At 43.9% G+C, this 19,748-nt stretch overlaps 1 protein-coding gene across 7 annotated transcripts in view; it reads left to right on the forward strand.

Moving 5' to 3' along the window:
• The first annotated feature begins 5,273 nt into the window (after positions 1 to 5,273).
• The window catches only part of SMURF1 (SMAD specific E3 ubiquitin protein ligase 1), a 114,518-nt gene continuing 100,043 nt past the window's right edge, over positions 5,274 to 19,748 (forward strand). For 4 of the 7 annotated variants that reach the window (XM_072753130.1, XM_072753131.1, XM_072753134.1 and 1 more), the window contains exon 1: positions 5,274 to 5,648. In XM_072753130.1, the coding sequence (XP_072609231.1) occupies positions 5,594 to 5,648 (55 nt within the window). In that variant the 5' untranslated portion in view covers positions 5,274 to 5,593. Of the gene's footprint in view, positions 5,649 to 6,127; positions 6,702 to 19,748 lie in introns of those variants that run through there. The other 3 variants (XM_025986260.2, XM_072753136.1, XM_025986259.2) reach the window with 2 other exon arrangements.

Here is a 19,748-nt window from a genome sequence, read left to right on the forward strand (position 1 = left end):
TCCGGGACTCCTGGGTGGCTCAGTGGTTGAGTGTCTGCCTTTGGCTCATGGGCTCCAGGATCAAGTCCAGCATGGGGCTCCCTGTGGGAAGCCTGCTTCTCCCTCTGCCTATGTCTCTGCCTCTCTCTGTGTCTCTCATGAATAAATAAACAAAACAAAACAAAAGATCCTACCAGGGTGTCCAACTCTTGATTTTGGCTCAGGTTGTGATCTTGGGGTTGTGAGATGGAGCCCCATGTGGGCTCTGTGCTGAGTATGGAGTCTGCTTAAGATTCTTTCTCTTCCTCTCCCTTTGCCCCTTCCCCTGCCTGTGCATGTGATCTCTCTCAAATAAAAAAATAAAATCCTTAAAAAGAAAGATCCTGCCAAAGATAAAGCCTACCAATGATAATAACATGGAAAGACTTCCATATTGGTAATATTAAACTTAGGGTGTAATTAAAAACCTCTGGGCATAATAGGATAAAGAAATGTGCTAATTAATCACAACTTTGTATATCTGATTGTTTAAAAAAATTAATGCTTTTAAAAGCAAAAGCAAAAGAGACCCAGATCCTAGATCTAGGAAAGATCTTAAAGGTTAGTCTGATCTAGCCACTGGCCACAGAGGCACCAGCTCAGGTACAGCAGTGTACTCCCAAGAGACATTTGGTATAGCTGCCAGGCACTTCTGTACAACATCCCTGATTTCCCTAGGATAATAGTACCGTAGGTTTTGGGGAAAGACTAGTACACGCATTTTACATGTACTAATAACAACTACCATTTACCAAGGGCCTGCTCTAGTAGACTGCTAAATCTACATCTAATTTAAACCTCACAATAGTGAGAGGCACTATTATCTCCATTGTACAGATGAGCAAAGTGAGGCTTGGTGAATTTAACTAACTTGCTCTGGCACTAGTTGGTAACGTTGTTGAGCGCAGTAGAGTGTGGGTAGTTGTGGGCCACAGCTGCCCTCTTTTCAGGATGCATACCCACTGCCTTCAGAAAGGGCTTCTGCTGTGTTGGCTCCTGGACACATACATATGGGATGTTCCTAGCATGATTTGCTCGATCATTTCCTTCAGATTAGGAGTTTTTAATCTAAGGGCTATGGGACCCTACAGGATCCTCAAATTGGTTTCCAGAGATAATGAACCCATTGAAATTGAATGTAAATTTGGTGTATATTTGCACATATTAACTTTTCTGGGCAAAGGATCCATTGTTTCCATTGTTTCTTTTTTGTTTTTTAAAGATTTTATTTATTTATTCATAGAGACAGAGAGAGAGAGAGAGAGAGAGAGAGAGAGAGAGGCAGAGGGAGAAGCAGGCACCATACAGAGCCCGATGTGGGACTCGATCACCGGTCTCCAGGATCACGCCCTGGGCTGCAGGCGGCGCTAAACCGCTGTGCCACGGGGGCTGCTTAGGATCCACTGTTTCCATCAGATTCCCTAAAGAGGTTTGGGACTCAAAAGACAGGTTAAGAACTACTGCGGTTAGATCCAAAGAGATTTTTTCCATCTTCACTGGAAAGTGTTTCAAATGCCCAATAACACTGACAAAGGAAAGTGATACATTTAGGAGAAATAAAATAAGTTGCCAAATCCTACATAGAAAGCAGGGTCAAAGTCAAAACGGCACTTTTTGTAATCTTTTTTTTAAGATTTTAAAAAAAATTTATTCACGACAGATAGAGAGAGAGGCAGAGAGACAGGCAGAGGGAGAAGCGGAGAAGCAGGCTCCATGCAGGGAACCTGATGTGGGACTCGATCCCGGGTCTGAAGGCGGCGCTAAACCACTGTGCCACTGGGGCTGCCCCAAAACGGCACTTTTTGTAAAGTCACTGCAGAGAGGGCACTTGAAGATACCATATTTCATCTCTGTCTCAGCAGAATTGTTAAACACTTCCCATCTACTTGTTCCAGACATCTTTAGAAGATAGTATTTTTGACAAATTTGATACATAATGAATGGATATCAAAGTACCTTCAGTTCAGGATAAGGGCTGGTCCACAGGTTTAGCACAAAATTGTGGCTGATAAATTTTATGTAGGCCAATACTTTTTATCATTTTTTTAAAGATTTTATTTATTTATTCATGAGAGACACACATAGAGAGAGAGGGAGGCAGAGACATAGGCAGAGGGAGAAGCAGGCTCCACGCAGGGAGCCTGATGCAGGACTCAATCCTGGGACTCCAGGATCGCGCCCTGAGCTGAAGGCAGGCACTAAACTGCTGAGCCACCCAGGAATCCCGCTTTTATCATCTTTATCAACTTTTTAAAAGATTTAGTTATTCAAGAGAGTGAGTGTGTGTGCACACAGGGCTGGGGAAGGGACAGAGGGAGGGAGAGAGAAGTTCAGGCAGACTCCTTGCTGAGCACAGAGCCAGATCCTAAGATCAGGGCCTGAGTCGAAATCAAGAGTCAGATGCTGGGATCCCTGGGTGGCGCAGCGGTTTAGCGCCTGCCTTTGGCCCAGGGCGCAATCCTGGAAACCCGGAATCGAATCCCACGTCGGGCTCCCGGTGCATGGAGCCTACTTCTCCCTCTGCCTGTGTCTCTGCCTCTCTCTCTCTCTGACTGTCATAAAAAAAAAAAAAAAAAAAAAGAGTCAGATGCTTAACTGACTGAGTCACCCAGGCGCCCCTCATCTTTGTCAACTTTTTTTTTTTTTAATTTTTATTTCTTTATGATAGTCACACACAGAGAGAGAGAGAGGCAGAGACACAGGCAGAGGGAGAAGCAGGCTCCATGCACCAGGAGCCCGACGTGGGATTCGATCCCAGGTCTCCAGGATCACGCCCTGGGCCAAAGGCAGGCGCCAAACCGCTGTGCCACCCAGGGTTCCCTGTCAACTTTTAAATAGGGTCAGGTGTGCAGATAGAAGATCCAACAGTAAAAAAAAAAAAAAAAAAGAAGAAGATCCAACAGTTATGTTACTGCACTTATGCTGAAATCTGTGCTGGAAAAAACATTCATTTTCATCCTTCTGCACAAGCCCTTCCCTCTGCTTATAATGCCCTTGTCCAACAACTTTGAACAATGCGTTTACATTCTGGATTGAGGTCTTCCATGACTCTTTTGTGATTTTCCCATCCTTCTCCTCCCAGGCAGAACGGTCCTGTAATTTATGTTCTAGCCATCAGTACACACTTTCATCACTGTGTCCTTGTCAGCACTTTCTGTGTCTGTTTCATCTGGTCCATGAGCCTCTGAAATGCTATAGCTGTGACTTATTTAGTCTTCCTTGTCCCTGGGCCACATAGTGGTGGCTGGAGTTTGCTTATGGATAAAACGTTAGCTTCCATTAGGAAGGCCCTCCTTGGGTAGGCCATGTTGAAAGACACCGTTAGGTGTTATTTGGTTAAAGGAAAGCGGCAATGACTTGTTCATGAGTAAACAAAATGCCTTTCAGTGACCTCCAGAAGTGACCTCCTGTCTCATGTGTTGAGGAAACAATCAGGAAAAGACCCAGACATCTAGGCAGGTAAGAAAACAATGAGGTTAAGAAATGGAAGGATTTTAGATTGGGAATAGCTAGGGATCAGAACAGGGGTCAGCACTCAGGCAAGCAGAGAGAGGTTTAGTCTGGTTGAGAGAGAAGGAGCTTCTTGAATACAGAAATGAAGAGAAGAGATACTAGGCGGATTGAAAGAATAATGACGGTCACTTGGGGGCAGGGGTTAGAGACTCTAAATGGATCTATTTGGACCCTAGGGACTCACTCTTAGTGACAATTGCCTACAGAGTAACAGCTCGATTCTGGGTCTACTGCTCTGTTGCTTAAACATAGCTTGTATTCTTGGATACTTCACTAGAATTATTCAAAGTCTGAGCTTTAAGGGGCCACAGAAATGGTCTGGACCATTTTCTTTTTAAAGATACATTTATTTGAGAGAGAGAGAGAGAGAGAAAGACCAGGGGAGGAGCAGAGGGATCTCAAGCAGGTTCCATGCCCAGTGTAGAGCCTGCCACCAGGCTCGATCTCACAACCCTGAGATCATGACCGGAGCCAAAAATCAAGAGCCAGATGCCCAACTGACTGAGCCACCCAAGGGCATGTCTTTTGATTTGACTGAATGACTGAAGCTCAAGAGCCAGAAAGGCAGCTCTGAATCCAGTCTAGAGACACTCAGCTTCCACTGGGTTCAGCCTGAGGCGGGGCAAGGGGGTAAGGCATGTCTAGGGGCCCTAGAGGGATCTATTTCAAAGGTTGTGACCCCAGGAAAGTCTCTGACTGAAGCGGGTGGCTCAAGGGCTCGGAGCTTGGCTCCTTAAGATACAAACCAAATAAAGGCTTTCCAAGAATTAGGTAGTTGGTCAAAAACAACTTTGGTAAACAAGCCCAGCTTTTCTTCTTTAGTAACAGTTATTTCCTCTCCATTACAGGTTAACAAAGAGAGGAGTTTGTTTGCTGGAGAAAGCCTAATGAGCTCTTAGCTCTACCCTGCAACTCTGGGAGGAGGGAAAATGTTAGTTTTTAGTTCAACTCTGCAATCCTGGGAGGGATGTGTTAGCAGAAGGCCGTAAAGCTGCCTTTGTTGGTTTGGATTGTATGCAGATTGGATCATAACAAACATCTACTCAACTTTATCCTTCTCTCCCATCTTGTTTACCTTGTCCATATATGGCACTTCCAGCGATTCTGGCAAGTGTAACGGGTCAACAGAGCGCACTAGTTGCACAGAACACACGTAGGGGACTTTTGTGTCTTTGAGAAGTCTCTCCATTGAAACAGCATTCTCTGAAAGCTCTACTCAAAAAAAAAAAAAAAAAAGAAAGAAAGAAAAAGTGGTACCTATTTGTGCAAGGTGCTTGGTGTGTCGTAACAGGCTACGGGTTCACGTAATCCTCCTTCCAATATCTATGTGGGGGGGGGGGGGCGGGCTCCCCGGAGGCTGGAGAGACACCCGGAAAATCAATTCGGTCCGCATCTGCAAACCTGTTCCCTTGGACAATGTGGCGGACTGAGGGTGGCGGTTCGAGGGCCCACATGGGGCCCCGCACCCTAGCTTCGCCTTCCCCCGGCCTCCAGGGCGAGCTCCGCTCCCAGGCCCCGAGCTCCTTCGCCCGGCTCCCGGGGGGAGGACGTGGGCAAGCCCCGCCCCTGGTTCCAGACCCCGCGCGCCCCTAGCCAGGCCTGCGACGTAGCCCCGCCCCGCCCCGGCGTGCTCTCGGGTGCGCGCACGCACGCAGGCGCGGGGGCGCACGGCGCGGGCACGCGCAGGGCCGGGCCGGCACGGCGGCGGGAGCGCGCGCGGCTCCGGGAGGCGGCGGCGGCGGCGGAAGCGGCGAGGGCGGCGGGCGTCCGGCTCTGAGGAGGAGGAGGAGGTGGTGGTGGCGGTGGCGGCGGAGGCAGCGGCGGCTCTGGACTGGGCTCGGCTGGGAGCGGGCGAGGGTCGGGGGCGCCGGGTCGAGCGCCGATCCCCCGGCTCGACCATCCTCCCGCCGCCCGGACGCCTGGGCCGCGGAGTTTGTGCCCCGGCTCGGACCCCGGCGCCCAGCCCGGAGCCGTAACCTTGAGGCGGCGGCGGCGGGGCCGGGCCGGGCCGGGCCGGGGGGCGGCGGCGCTGGATCCGCGGCTGCCCGATCGTTGGCGGGAGATGTCGAACCCCGGGACGCGCAGGAACGGCTCCAGCATTAAGATCCGTCTGACAGGTACGGCCGGCGGGAGGCCCACCCGCCTCCCCCCGCACACCCCACCGGCGCCCGCTGGCGTCCCGCACGGCCCCCCAGCAGCCCCGGAATTTCCCGCAGAGCGCCCCGGTGGAGTGGCCCTCCCCCACGCCGGCCGTTGTCCCAGGACCTCGTCACCCCCCTCGGCGAGTGCCCCTCGCTCCGCGCTCCCGGCCCCGCCCCCTCGCGGCTCCCGGCCCCGCCCCCTCGCTCCTCACCCCCCCACTTCCCCCCCCACCGCGGCCCTCCGGCTCCCCTCCTGCCCCACCCCGACCTGCCCCGTCGCGTCCCAGCTCGCGGCCCCCACTCGGCCCCGGGCTCTCCCCTCTCGCTCCCCTCGTGGCCCCGCCCCCCGCCGCTCAGCCCCCTTCCCCCCCTCGCTTTCCCCGCTCTCCCCTCACCTGCCTCCTCGCTCTCCCTCCCGGCCCCGCCCCTCGCTCCCGGCCCCGCCCCTCGCTTCTCCCCACCTCCCCGTCCTCTTCGGCTCGGCGGCCTCTTCTCCGCGGTACCCGGCGCTTCGCCCCCCTACCCTCCCGGTCTTACTCCCCCCGCCCCCACCTACCCCCCGTCCGGCTTCTCCCCTCCCGGCCCCGCCCCTTTATTCTCCTTCTGCGGGGCTCGCTCCCTTTCCCCCTAGGCCCCGCCCCTGCTTATCTCGCAGCCCCGCCCCCTCGCTGGGTCTCGCCGCCTCCACCCTTTCCTTCAGCCTCGAATTCCTCAGTCCTGTGGTGTAGCGTGTCCCGGTCCTGTTCTCTTCACTTCGCCGCTGCTCCAGACCTCTTGAGTCTGGCCCACTTCCTCTGTGCCTCGGGCCAGGCCACTGTCGGCTGCCTGCCGTGCTGCCCCGGCACTTCCCCCACTGCACTTTCCCAGCACTGCCCCCCCATCCTAGAGCCCTGAGTGGGGCTGAGGGTCCCCCGCCCCCCACTGGAGGCTGTGGCAGCTGCACGAACGCCGGCTCCTCGATTCACTCTCACCGAGTCCTCAATGAAATGCCCGCGTCTCCTCGGAGGCTCTGTAGTGCCACCTTCCAGGGTGAGCGCGAAGCTCGGCTGCGGCCGGCGACGCGGTGGTTCGGCCGCGGGTGGATGCGCCACTCGCCGGCGGCCCCTTCCCCGGCCCTCGGGGCCACGGAGCTGCGGCCTCGCCTCCCCGTTCAGATTCACACCTTAGGCCGGATCGTAGGGCTGCAGACACGCGTCTGCCAGGGGACTTTCCGGACTCGAGTATTTCCAGCCCTGGAAGGGAAATACAGAGTTCAGGCTAGTTCCTGTCGGGGGGGCTTTCCCTTGGATTTTTCTGTTCGATGGCCAGTCTGGTGAGGACCCCAGAGTCAGAGAGTTCGGTCGGATGCTTCCAGTGAGCAAATGAGAGTTTTGGACACTTTGTGGCAGATGCGTAGCCCTAATTTCGGTAAAATCCATGAAAATAACAATGGGCGATCGTTTTCAAACGAAAGTTTCCTTTGAAAGTACGGAGTTGTTGCGTGACTCACATTTTTCTCAAGAAAAGGGTTGTAATTTTTTTTTTTTTTTTTTGTAGAAAGGTGTCAGATTAGGTTACAAGAGAAGGCGGCCAGGTAATGATTTGGACCCAACCAGACCCTGGTTGTGTGATCTGTCCCAGGGATCTTTGCTTCTGGAGGAACATACTCTGTTCCAGGGCCAGGAGGAAATGCTTCTCACTATGTAGATACAGTATAAAGCATTGTTATTTTTATGGTTACATGAAAGCCATGTTTTTGACTTTGTAATGCTTGTAAAACTTTAATTACTGACAACTTTAATTGGATTCTAATTTACAGTGTAATCTGTAATTGACATCAGATTGGTTTCATTTTTCTTGTTAAAAGCAGAAATAACTGATTTCATGAGTTTTGGTAGAAATGTGATTAATGTTTCAGAAGGAATAGGTTCTCATTACAATGTTTGTATCATATATACATTTATTTATCGAACCAAGTTGGCAGGTCTGAGCCTTTCCCTTGTGAAAGGGAGGGCTTGGTTTGTCCTCCCAAATTATTTTTGGATTCAGAAATTTACATGCCAAAGATACAGAAATGCTTTGAAGAGTTTTGGATGGCATTTGATACTGAAGGATCAAGTGATGAGTGTTATTTCCAAAGCTCCCTTTCCCTTCAACCCTGTTGGTGTTAGTGATTGGGATGATGTGAGTGTGATCATCCCTGCAACAGGATTTTTAGTGGTGATGGCAGATCCATGTCTGTTGTCTGTTGAATGTTAATTTATGTTGAGGTGCTGGAACCTCAGATGTTATGGTGTAGAGTAGGTTTTGGCATCATCTTTAAGGTTGTCCAGGGCAGTTTGAAAATCTCTTCTTTTCTGGCATATTGGGTAGCCATCTTTCAAAAGTTGTATACTTTTGTTACAAGTTTTAGAGTTTATTTCTATGCGTGATACTTGAAAAAAAAATTTTTTTAAAAACAAGGGGCATTCTAACCAGTAAGTAATATCACACAGAGTATAATTCCAGGCAACATCTGAAGACACTGGAGTATAAAACAGCCTTTAAAATTTGAGGTCCACAGTTGTATTTGGTGGTGAGGAGAGCATTGGATTTAAAATTAAGAGACGTGATTTTGGGCAAATCTCCCGTAAACTGCATAATATGGAACAAATTAGGTAACCTTGCTGGGTCTCCGTTTCTTCATATAAGATGAGATTTCAACTTTATTGTAACAACCTTTGATTCTCTTTCTCATTTTGGGTACCTACTTATTCCACATTATGCTGGGTACTAATGCTTTCTGTTATTAAGTCTCAATGCTGATATTCAGGGATTTCTGTTAAAACACAGCACTTGTGTTTGATTTATGCGAAGCCTTAATTTTGTGGTGTTGATTATGCTATAGCTTTTTCTCTTTGGAACCCTTTCGGTTTTTGGAAATGATTGGGTGGTATGTGGAGCTGCTTTGGAGGCCTGGCCTCTGCAGTAAAAGGATATTTGAGTCTTTATAATTCAAAGAACTTAACTTTAATGGATGTCTTTGTGGTATTTTAACAGGAAAATAGTTTTTAAACAGGTCCAGTTAGATTTGGGGTATAATTCGTGCAAAATCAAGTTATCTTAAAGAACATTATCTTGCAGACATTTAGAGTTCACTGGCAAATCAAACACTTTGGAAACATTTTTATTTTAAATTCAAGCCGGGTTTGCAAAAACTTTGTTCTTATGTGGTATGCAAATGAATCCCAGATATGTCATTTAGGCCAGTTTGTTGTAAAGAATGGAATTTTGAACCCTAAGGGTTCCATGGTGCTCTTCAAGCAAATTAAATGTTATTCTCAGTGTTAACTAGTTAGTTGAAATAGCAAATGCCTAAACTTTTTTTGTGTTTTTATGCCTTGCAATACTTTCAGATCTCCTTGTGTTTTTATGTCTTTTGGAGTGTGCCTGTGTGTTATGAAGAGAGAAAAATTCTAATTCCAAGTCAAGGAGGGGGAAGAGACCTTCCTTGATAGCCTGTGGAAATGGAGGCTATTTTTAAAGTTGTAGCACATGGGAAGTAAGGCAGACTTGGGCTTTGGCATCCAGATGATGCAACTTGGAGAGAAATAGTTGTATTAATAACTTAATAACTAATTCATCAATAATGGGTGGCCTAATTGATTTGGAATAGATCGGTTTCTCTTAAAGGTTAAGCAAGCTGTTAAGAGTGTTGCCTTTGTCCAATCATGCCCACAGGAAACTCTCGCTTATGTAAGGCAGGCAGAACTTTTGGTTTTAACAACCGTAACCAGGATAAGGTGGAATATGTCATTGGTGTTTAGCCATGAGCTGCTTCTGAGTTTGTAGAACATTTTCTTCAGGGTCAGCCTCAAGTTTAGGAAGGTACGGTCAAGGCACTTCTTTGAGCTGAGTTAGCTAAGGGTGTGGGATGGATGGCAAAACTTCAATTTTACTCTAAATCACATTCTTTCAAATATAGGTTTATATAAAATCAAACCGATTTTGTGGTTTGATCACGTTTGGGTTGTCTTAAGAAAAACCTTTTTTTCTCAAATCCATTTTTTAAAAAATATTTTATTTATTTATTCATGAGAGACACACATAGAGAAAGAGAAAGAGAGAGAGAGAGAGGCAGAGACACAGGCAAAGAGAGAAGCAGACTCCTCAGAGGGAGCCCGATGTGGGACTCGATCCCAGGATTTGGGGATCACGGCCTGATTCCAAGGCAGATGTTCAACTGCTGAGCCACCCAGGTGTCCCTCAAATCCATTTTTTTTTTCAAATCCATTTTTTTTTAAAGCTTCTTGCCCCACCTAACTGACCTGGGCAACGAAATATTTCATACACTTTATTTCTATCTGTATTTTTATAGCAGTTGTAATGAAATCCAACTAGAGTTTTTTGCCTTCAAGTCTAACTATTTGAGGTCAGAACTCCTGTTTTTGTGACCGTGAAAGTGGTACCTGAACTTTGAATTTTTCCTTCTCTTTTACAAATTTTCATTTTCTCTGTTTGGTCACGTTGTTGGGTCCTAGTGTGGAAAGCTGGGGGTAAGGGGAGGTTCTGGGGGCTGAGTCACTTGGGAAGAAGTCTTTCCTCATGAATAAGAAAAAAGAAAGACTGACCCATAATATTTCAACATCAGCTCAGTGATCCACTTAACTAGACTGGCTGTTTTGTAACATGTTTGTGGGCACTGGTTAAAAGTTAAAATAGCTGAATTGTGCATTTTATTGAGTGCCAAGAGCAAAAGGGAAGTTTAAGAACCTTCTGAAATAGATGAAATAATTTAGTATCTTGGCAAGCCTCAGATTTTCTGGTTGAGAAACCCTAACTTTTAGAATTCTTATTTGGATCAAATTTTTGTAATTTCAGAACCATTTTAGAGGTTAACTATTTTTAAACAAGTAGAGAATTAAAACTGTGTGGCCATTTATTTATTTCTATCCCTCAGCTTCATAAGTGACTGGTTTGCTAGCTGTTCTGTAAGTGATTTTATTGAGAGACAGCCCCAATTCATATTGGCTTGTCTTCCACTGCATGCTCATCCTAGCTGACCACAATCCCTAAGCGTGCTACTTAGAGAGGAGCTGGAAAGCTCTGTTGGAAAACAAAAGCACCTAGCCATGTGGATCAGGCGTATCTTCTTTTTAAAATGTTAGAATTACTGTTGTGTCTACAGATGCAATTTAATCCATTTGGGTATTTAAACTAAGTGCATGCAATGTTGTTTCCATACTTCTGGCTTAAAGAAAAAAAAACCCTTTTATTGTTTTAAAACAAGGCATAAATAATGTACAATCAGTGCATCTGGCGAAGCGCCCCACCTAATTCCAGCTGTGTTCACCTCCATCGCAGCTGAAAGGAATTCTAATTGGCTGAGGAATGTCGGCAACATTGTGTATCACTGAGCATGAACCTATTATGCTGGCTGCTGGGTGATGCATTTCAGATGTTTTAAGCTCCTGAGTCCAACTTGGAGGTTGCTTTCAGGAGTCTGGAAGAGGATGTTGCTAAGCTGCGGGTTGTAGAGAGCAGCCTATTTTTTTCTTTGTATGTTGGATATTCACTAAATTCTCCAGAGGCCGGTGGTGCTTTCTTATGGCTTAAACACTGGGATGGGAGTCCAAAGGTCTGAATCTGATTTTTAGCTCCCAAAAGTGCCACTATGGGGGAAGGGGGTGCTTAGAAATACTATCTTTTAGAGATCCAGTTTGTCTGTCTGTGATGCAAGATACCTGCCTTTTCATGTCACACAGGGACTAGATGTGGATTAAATATTATGATGACTAGTTATGAATTATTTATAGAGTAGCATGGTGTAAACACAGAGTCATAAGTTCCTGTTAATTCTTATTCCTAGATAATTATGTAAAATGCTAAAGCTAATGGTATACTTTGACACTGAAGAAAATCTATAAAACCTATTGATAAACATGAGAAATATACTCAAGAACAAACTGTTGAATTCTCCGTGTATTCAGAAAGTTCCTTAGAGAAACAGCGTTAAAGCCAAAGCCAGCATCATCTGTAACTGTGAATCCTTGGAAGCACTCCCATTAAAATCAGGAACAATACAGGGATATGCACTGTCAAAATTGTTCATTGACTAGAAAAAGACATAGGAAAGCAAAATTTCTGTTATTTGCAAGTGATATGATTTATAGCTTTAGAAATCCAAAAGAATCAGCCAATAAACAATTAAAAAAAAAAAAAAAAAAACTTAAGGGATCCCTGGGTGGCGCAGCGGTTTGGCGCCTGCCTTTGGCCCGGGGCGCGATCCTGGAGACCCGGGATCGAATCCCACGTCGGGCTCCCGGGGCATGGAGCCTGCTTCTCCCTCTGCCTGTGTCTCTGCCTCTCTCTCTCTGTGACTATCATAAATAAAAAAAAAAAAAAAAAAAAAAAAAAAAAAAAAACTTAAGTAGTTGGATAGGAAATTTCTCCATGGAAAAAGAAAATGGGTGAAAATTAATATGTGAAGACAAACTAGGTAAAACAATTTGCAATCTATATGAAAATAAAAGTCTAGCTTCCTTAGTATATAAAGAGCTTTCAGAATTCAATTAGGAAAAGGCCAATAACCTGTTTGCAAAGAATATAGACAATTCACAAAAAAGAAAGAAAATGGGTTTCAAACAGGCAAAAAGATACCCAGCCCTACATACCAAACAAAACACTGGTTAAAACTAGGAGTGAAACCATTTTTCAGTTAGCAGATTGGCAGAGACCGAAGAGTTTGAAGATATGTTAGGGATGACAAAGGTGTGGAAAAGCAGAAACTCTTCCACACTGTTGGCTGTGAAATGCAAATTGGCACAATAGAGTAAGGAGGGGAGTTTGTTACTATCAGATAATAAATGTATATACCCCTTGATCAAACAATTTTGCCTCTAGGAATTTTTCTTACAGATACATTCACACGTTTAAAGTGTATGCAGGCAGTGCCTGGGTGGCTCAGTTTGGAGAGCTTGAGACTTTTGATCTTGGGGTCATGAGTTCGAGTCCCACCCACATTGGGTGGAGAGATTACTTAAAAATGAATAATAACTTAAAAAAAAGTCTTCTATGCAAAATTATTGCCGCATTGTTTGAGGTGATTGATGAAAGGCTGAAAACAATCTGAATGCGCATCAATAGAGTACTCGCTAAATAAATTACATTATATCCCCAGGAATGTGTAGCTGTTTAATGGAATGAGATAGTGCTTTATATTCTGATATGGAACATTTTTTCTAAGATATATTGTTGAATGGGGAAAAAGACTCTAAAGAGTGAATGTTGTACATACTATATGAGCAATAAAAAAATAAAAGGGGAAATTGATACAGATCTATGTTTTTAAAAGAAATTTATTTATTTATTTATTTATTTATTTATTTATTTGAGAGAGAGAACATGAGCAAGGGGGAAGGGGGAGAGGGAGAAGCAGATGGCCTGCTGAGCAGGGAGCCTGATGTGGGATTCAATCCCAGGACCCTGGGATCATGACCTGAGCTCAAGGCAAAGACTTAACTGACTGAGCTACCCAGGCGCCCTGATATAGATCTATTTGTATAGAATATTGCTACAAGGACACTTCTGAGAATACTTATTGTGATTTTTTCTCTAGGAAGGAGAACCAGGGCCTGAGAATCCACGTGAGAGGGACTTTTCACAGTATTCCCAGTATTCCCCTTTGTACTCTTTTCTTTTCTTTTTTTAAGATTTTATTTATTTATTCATGAGAGACATACAGAGAGAGACAGAGACATAGGTAGAGGGAGAAGCAGACTCTCTGTGGGCACCATGATGCAGGAGTCGATCCCAGGACCCCAAGGATCATGACCTGAGTCAAGGGCAGATGCTCAACCACTGAGCCAGGTGCCCCTCCCCTTTGTACTGTTTGATCTCTCCCCCTCTTCCTCCTTGAGAATAAATTGCTTTCAACAATTAGAAATGTTAAAACAAAGAGCAATCTACAGCTCTTAAGCATTTCCTAGAGCAACAAGTACATTAATCACTAATAGTAATTGTCTTCAAATGTAGGTGTTCTGAAAATTCAAAATAATTGTGCCACATATATTTTAAAAGGCTGAAATGGTCTCTAAAGACATGTATCCATGTTTATGTGTATTTCTTCACAGGAAGATTCCTGGGCTCTGGAGAGTAAGAAAATACTCTGTCTCCTTTGCAGATCTCAACAAACTTACTTTCCCAGAGAGTATGTTTTATTCTGATACTTAAAAACCCAGAAATATGTTTTATTCTGATATTTAAACACCTTCTGGGCACCCCCCTCCATTGTTCCAGCAAAATACTAAGTAAGCCCAAATGATTCTTTTCAGATTCAGAAAGCAGGTCCTCCTGAAACCTACTTTCTATAGTGAGTCCTCTGAAAGACTGGGGTAAATAATAGTGCTGGTTTATATCTTTTATTTGGAATGTCATTTGGGGTTATCTCTAACCTAATTTTAGAAAATAAAATTATCCGTAAATTGGGGGTAAAAATGCTAACTTGCATTAGCCAGTAACAATAACTTACTTGGTCTTTTCCCTGAGTATTTATATAATCAGTATGTTTGTTTTAAACTTTTTTTTGAGGGCTTGTTTATTAATTTTAGCCATGCCTAAAAAAGAAATATCTGACTGTATAAAAGTAGAAAAAGTTGTAACCACCTGTAATTTATTGCCTTTTTGTTCTTCTAGATCTTTGGGATAAAAATTCTAAGTTTTAATAAATTGCATTTCTACATATATTACCTACAAATTTTGGATTTAAGGATTGCTTGATGCCTGCTTACACATGACAGTAATAGTAATGCCTTCTCTTTGTGTTTCATTGTTTCCAAAGAGTTCTATTTCCTCACTGGAGGCAAGTCATCAAACCAAGCTCCAGGAGGGTTGTGTGTGTGTGTGTGTGTGTGTGTGTGTGTGTGTGTGTTTAAAGATTTATTATGATAGAGAGAGAGAGAGAGGCAGAGACACAGGAGGAGGGAGAAACAGGCTCCATGCTGGGAACCCGACTCGGCACTCGATCCCGGGACTCCAGGATCACGCCCTGGGCCAAAGGCAGGCGCCAAACCGCTGAGCCACCCAGGGATCCCCTGTGTGTTTTGTTTTGTATGTGATTTTATTCCTAGGTTAAAAAAAATAGCATGCAATTTGTTTTACTCTTTGAAAACACATTTTACAGGATGGGAAAGGATAGTTTTTCTTGTCCTACATGGATAATCATACCATGTACAGTTACAGAAATACTCGGAAGCATACTTAATCCAACTATAATGAATTTCTATCTTTATAATAATCAATAGTCTTGTGTAGGAGGCGGCCAGCCTATCCTAATGGGACATTGATTTAACTTTTCTTGAGCTTTAGTGAGGAGAATCTACACTTACAGAATTTTTTTTTGGTAAGGTAACCTATTTGTCCTTCTCTGTTGTGCAAGGTTGAAAAGGTGGCATTCCTCTTCCCAAACCTACCTCATAGATACCTGAAACTGAATGTGTCCCAGTCTTCTTGATTCCCTCCTCCCCAGAAGCCTTCCTCTCCCCAGTCTTCCTTTACCCAAGATGCTAAAGGATTCATTATAGAAGTCCTCATGCTGGCTTATTCTAAAAGGGGAGCTGGCAGAGATTTGCTAACATTGCCCTTTCTCCTAGCTTGTGCAGCTCCTTCCCCCTCTGCTTCTGTGTTCTCTGCCTCTGGCTTCATCTCCAGGAGCTTTTGGGAGGATAGCCAAGTTGTCTTTGTCAGGGTATGTGAAGCTTCTCATGGTTTGATGATTTAGGGAAGGCCGATGACAAGTTTAATTGTGTGCAACCATGAGGGAGATCAGGAAACCAGACTGGGGACGCCTGGGTCGCTCAGTGGTTGGGCATCTGCCTTCGGCTCAGGGCATGTTCCCGGGATCTGGGATTGAGTCCTGCATCAGGCTCCTTGCAGAAGTGGGGTGGGGGGCGCTGCTTCTCCCTCTGCCTGTGTCTTTGCCTCTCTCCCATAAATAAATTAAAAAAATCTTAAAAAAAAAAAAAAAAAAGGAAACCAAACTGAAGACTTCTATTTGAAAGAGTTTAGAATGGGAAATACATAGTCTTCATGGCTTCATTACATTTTCTCATATAGGAATAGCATATTGGTTGCCTCTGGATAACTCATGATTTTATCCACACCTCCTCCCTCAACCTCCCCTAGGTCATTCCCCAAGGTGCTCTGATCCTACTCTGCCCCATTTTAGTAAGTGACAGCATCCATCAGGTAAGGTGTTCATTGAATTTTACCCTGCTTCCTTTCTTCAGCCCATTTTTACTCCTGGCTTGTATTTACAATACCTTACGTCATGATGCAGATTTTTTTTTTTTTAGTTTAAAAAAAAACAACAACAACAGAATGCTTTCAGATGTAAGTAGCAGAAAACCTAGTTTAAATTGGTTCAATGGGAAGCATTTTATTCAGTAAATTAACTGAAAAGTCCAAAAGTAGTTAATAGCATGACAAAGACCTAGTTTCTCTTTGATTCTCAGTGCTGTGACCTCTGAGCCATTCTTGGCTATCTCCTTCCCCTGTGATCAAAAGATTGGCTCTTACAAAGAACTCCCATGACTGTTTACTTCTAGCTTTAACCAGCAGAAATGTTGCAAGTCCACTTTCCCAACAGCTCATTGCTGGAGTAGAAATCCTGGAGTTGAATCCTGTTGTTGGGTTGGTCTGATTTGGGTCACGTGTCCATCTCGAACCAACCGTCTTGGCAAGAATGATGGGATGTGCTGGTTGGACAGTTCAGGTCTTTCTTGGAATCTAGTAATGGTGTTAGTCCCACCCAACATATAGAACTGGGTCCTTTTCAGGGGACAGAAATGGTTGCTAGGAAGGCAACCAATGAATAACTAGACAATACCATTAAAAAAATTTGTAATGCTAGCTTTGTGTATGCTGAGTTTGAGGATGATAAAGCTACCATTTAATGAACTTAGGAAAAAGAAGTATGCCTTCTTTGTAGTAGTGCAAAGCAAAAGATGTATTTTTGTAGAGATGCCAAATATTTTTCCTGAGAGTTAGGAATGGTAGCTTTATATGTAAACTTAACCCCAATAAATGTCATTGTTGATTTGTTTCTTGATTGTTGTGTACTGTTGTTTTATTTGGGATGATTTCAATACTAATTAAACAAAATTCAGATACAGATTCTGGAAATTCTTGTATTGTCTCTCTAGAGATGATAGGATATTTTTGAGAGGGGAAAAGTACATGTTAATTGTTTATAAATTCAGGATGAACAGAAAGAAAAAAATTGGTTTTTATGCAAATATATAATTTTTTTTGCAAGTGTATATTTTTAAAAATAAGATTAGTGATTACCAACCCTTTATAGTGAAAGCTTTGAATTAATACCCATTCTTGATACTTAGAACTCTGTATTTTCTTTGCTGTTTTTCTAAAAAACAGCGAGAGGGGCTTATAAGATGGTTGGCAGAGCTTTGAACCCATGTTCCGAGGAGACAGGTTGGCTCTCCCAGCCCTCCAAGTCCTTTTCCTCTGGAGTCAGCCAGGTTGGGTGGTTATGAGCTGGGCTGGAGCCAGCCTGTGCCTTTAGATGAGTGACCTTAGTCACTCATAGTTTTCTCAGCTTAAAATAAAAGGGGGTGGGAAATAGTTGGAGTCACTTGAGAGTTTGTGGGTATTAAAAGAAATAATCCACATGCGGTATCTCGTCCATAGTAAATGTTCAGTATATGTTAGCCGATATTAACATTGTCATATTTCAGTGAATGGAAGATGACTCTGACTGAAAGTCACAACATTGTTTTATGTACCACAAGAAAAGAAACACCAGTAATTCTACAACGTGATTCATTTGAAGGTTTCAGAGATGTTAAAATCAGAAAAAAATGTCTTAGAATCGATGATATAGGATATTATGGCTGCCTCTGACTTGCAAGTCCTGGAAATTGTTTGCATACCCACAAATTAATGCCATCTGTCTTCAGTTTAAACATAATGCAGTGGGACCTGAAGTATCTTTTCTTTTTTTGTTCTAAACTTAACTTGGTGTTGGTCTCATGTATTGCAATATTGGCAATTTCATAATTGCTAATTCATTCTGTAGGTTTAATAATGGATTGTACAAGACCCATGATGGGCTTGGGAACTTTGATAATTTGCTTTTCTTCAGCAATTTAGAAAAAAAATTGAGACGCATTTTTGGAGATCATTAATAGTCAGTTAGAGAAAGCTATTCCGAGTGAAAGTTGATGAAATGATAGCACCCAGAACTTTTTAGAACACCTAGGTTGTTGGCAGAAAGCCTGCTTAGAGAAACACCTTTGATATATGCAAACACATTCAATTTATTTATTTTTATTTTTTAAGATGATTTTATTTATTTATTCATGAGACACACACACACACACACACACACACACACACACACACAAAGAGAGAGAGAGGCAGAGACACAGGCAGAAGGAGAAGCAGGCTCCATGCAGGGAGCCCGATGCGGGACTCGAGTCCGGACCCAGGGATCATGCTCTGAGCCAAAGGCAGACGCTGAACTGCTGAGCCACCCAGGAGTCCCATACATTCAGTTTAGAAGGCATAATATTGATATTTGAAAGCAATGTATGCTATTTGATTTTCCACTAAAATTTAAATGTGGAAGTATATTGTAGAACGGGAGCTATAGTCACAGGCTATTTAGGTACTAACTTGGTGCAGTAAAAAGTTGCCATGTGATATGCTAAGCTGGAATTTAGGGTAAAATCTATAAGGATAGCATATAGCCTTGATAGCGTTCTGTTTCTCCCAGAGCCTGATATGTCGGATGTTGTGACGGGAGTAGCATAACCCTGTTTTGGCTCATTTCTTAGACCTATTTTTGATATTGATTGAAATGAATGACGGAAGTCTTTTTGGAGACTTGACCTACCTGTTTCCTTATTGCATTATTTATAGCTTACTTCATCAGCTGAATGCCAGCGGGATTCCACTTTTGTTTAAGCCAGCTGCAAGAGAGGAGCAGATGTGCCGTTAGGGTTACCTTGTCATAAGCCCCAGAGGCTGTCCCCTGGTACATCTGAGGCATGAAATATTTAAATAGTACTTGAGGGTGTTGATTAGGGTTTTGGAAAAGATTGTCTCCATGCATTTCCCTGTTTTAGTGCATTCTGAGATAGCAGTGCTGTTTTCTTTTTAGAAACCCAGCCTTGGTTGCTATATTTCGTAGAGGGTTCAGCCTAACAGCAGAAAATGTGTGTGTGTGTGTGTGTGTGTGTTTTAATTTCAGAAAAGGAGTTTTACTTTAGGAAGTGGTACCTAAATTGAAATACCAGGAAAATTATGTCCAAAAGGAAACAGTTTATCAACAGAAGCAGTTTTCTTATCGCCTGCACCGTAGCAATGTTTATGTTTAGAATAGACAGGAGCCAGTCAAGATCTCTCAGGGAGGCTTTACAAAAGGCTATGATGATGTCAGTGTTACTCCAGGGGTTTAATTTCAAGCGATATGAGTCAAGGATTTGGTGTTTCTTATATTAGATGGGACTTGATTCTGAAAAAAACCCCAGCTCATTAATTTGAAGTGTATACATCACAGCCTAAAAATTTCAGCAAGAGTTTTTAGATAGATGATGTATGCATATGATATAAAAGGGTGTTCATTAAAATAAGTCTCCTATCCTTCCTGTCCCTTGTCAACTGGCTTGCCTCTAGAGAAGTAACTATTATTATCATGGCATTACTAGTTTCTCTTGTATTCTTCCAAAGGTTCTCTGTTTCATTCCTTTTCTCCCCCCACCCTCTCTAACACAGATGATAGGATATGCTGTGCACTGTTATGCATCATGCTTTTCCACATAGTATAGATCAGGGATTGGTCCATTTTCATACACCCATAGCTGCCTCTGTAGCTGAAACCTCTCTGCTCTTCAGAAGCCTTGTAGTTAGGTGGGACCACATGTCTAGTTCTGGCTAATGAATTGTGAGAAGTGATTTGTCCCACAGTGGGGCTGAGGCAGTTAAGAGCCTCCAGCTCCTCCCTGGAGCACTGGGAACCGTGTGGCATATGATGGAGCGTTTATCAGCCTGGGTCCCTAAATGATTATGTGGAGCAGAGAGTCCCCTTCTGCCCTGGCC

This window comes from Vulpes vulpes, chromosome 3, assembly GCF_048418805.1.
Source record: "Vulpes vulpes isolate BD-2025 chromosome 3, VulVul3, whole genome shotgun sequence".
Lineage (NCBI taxonomy): Eukaryota > Metazoa > Chordata > Mammalia > Carnivora > Canidae > Vulpes > Vulpes vulpes.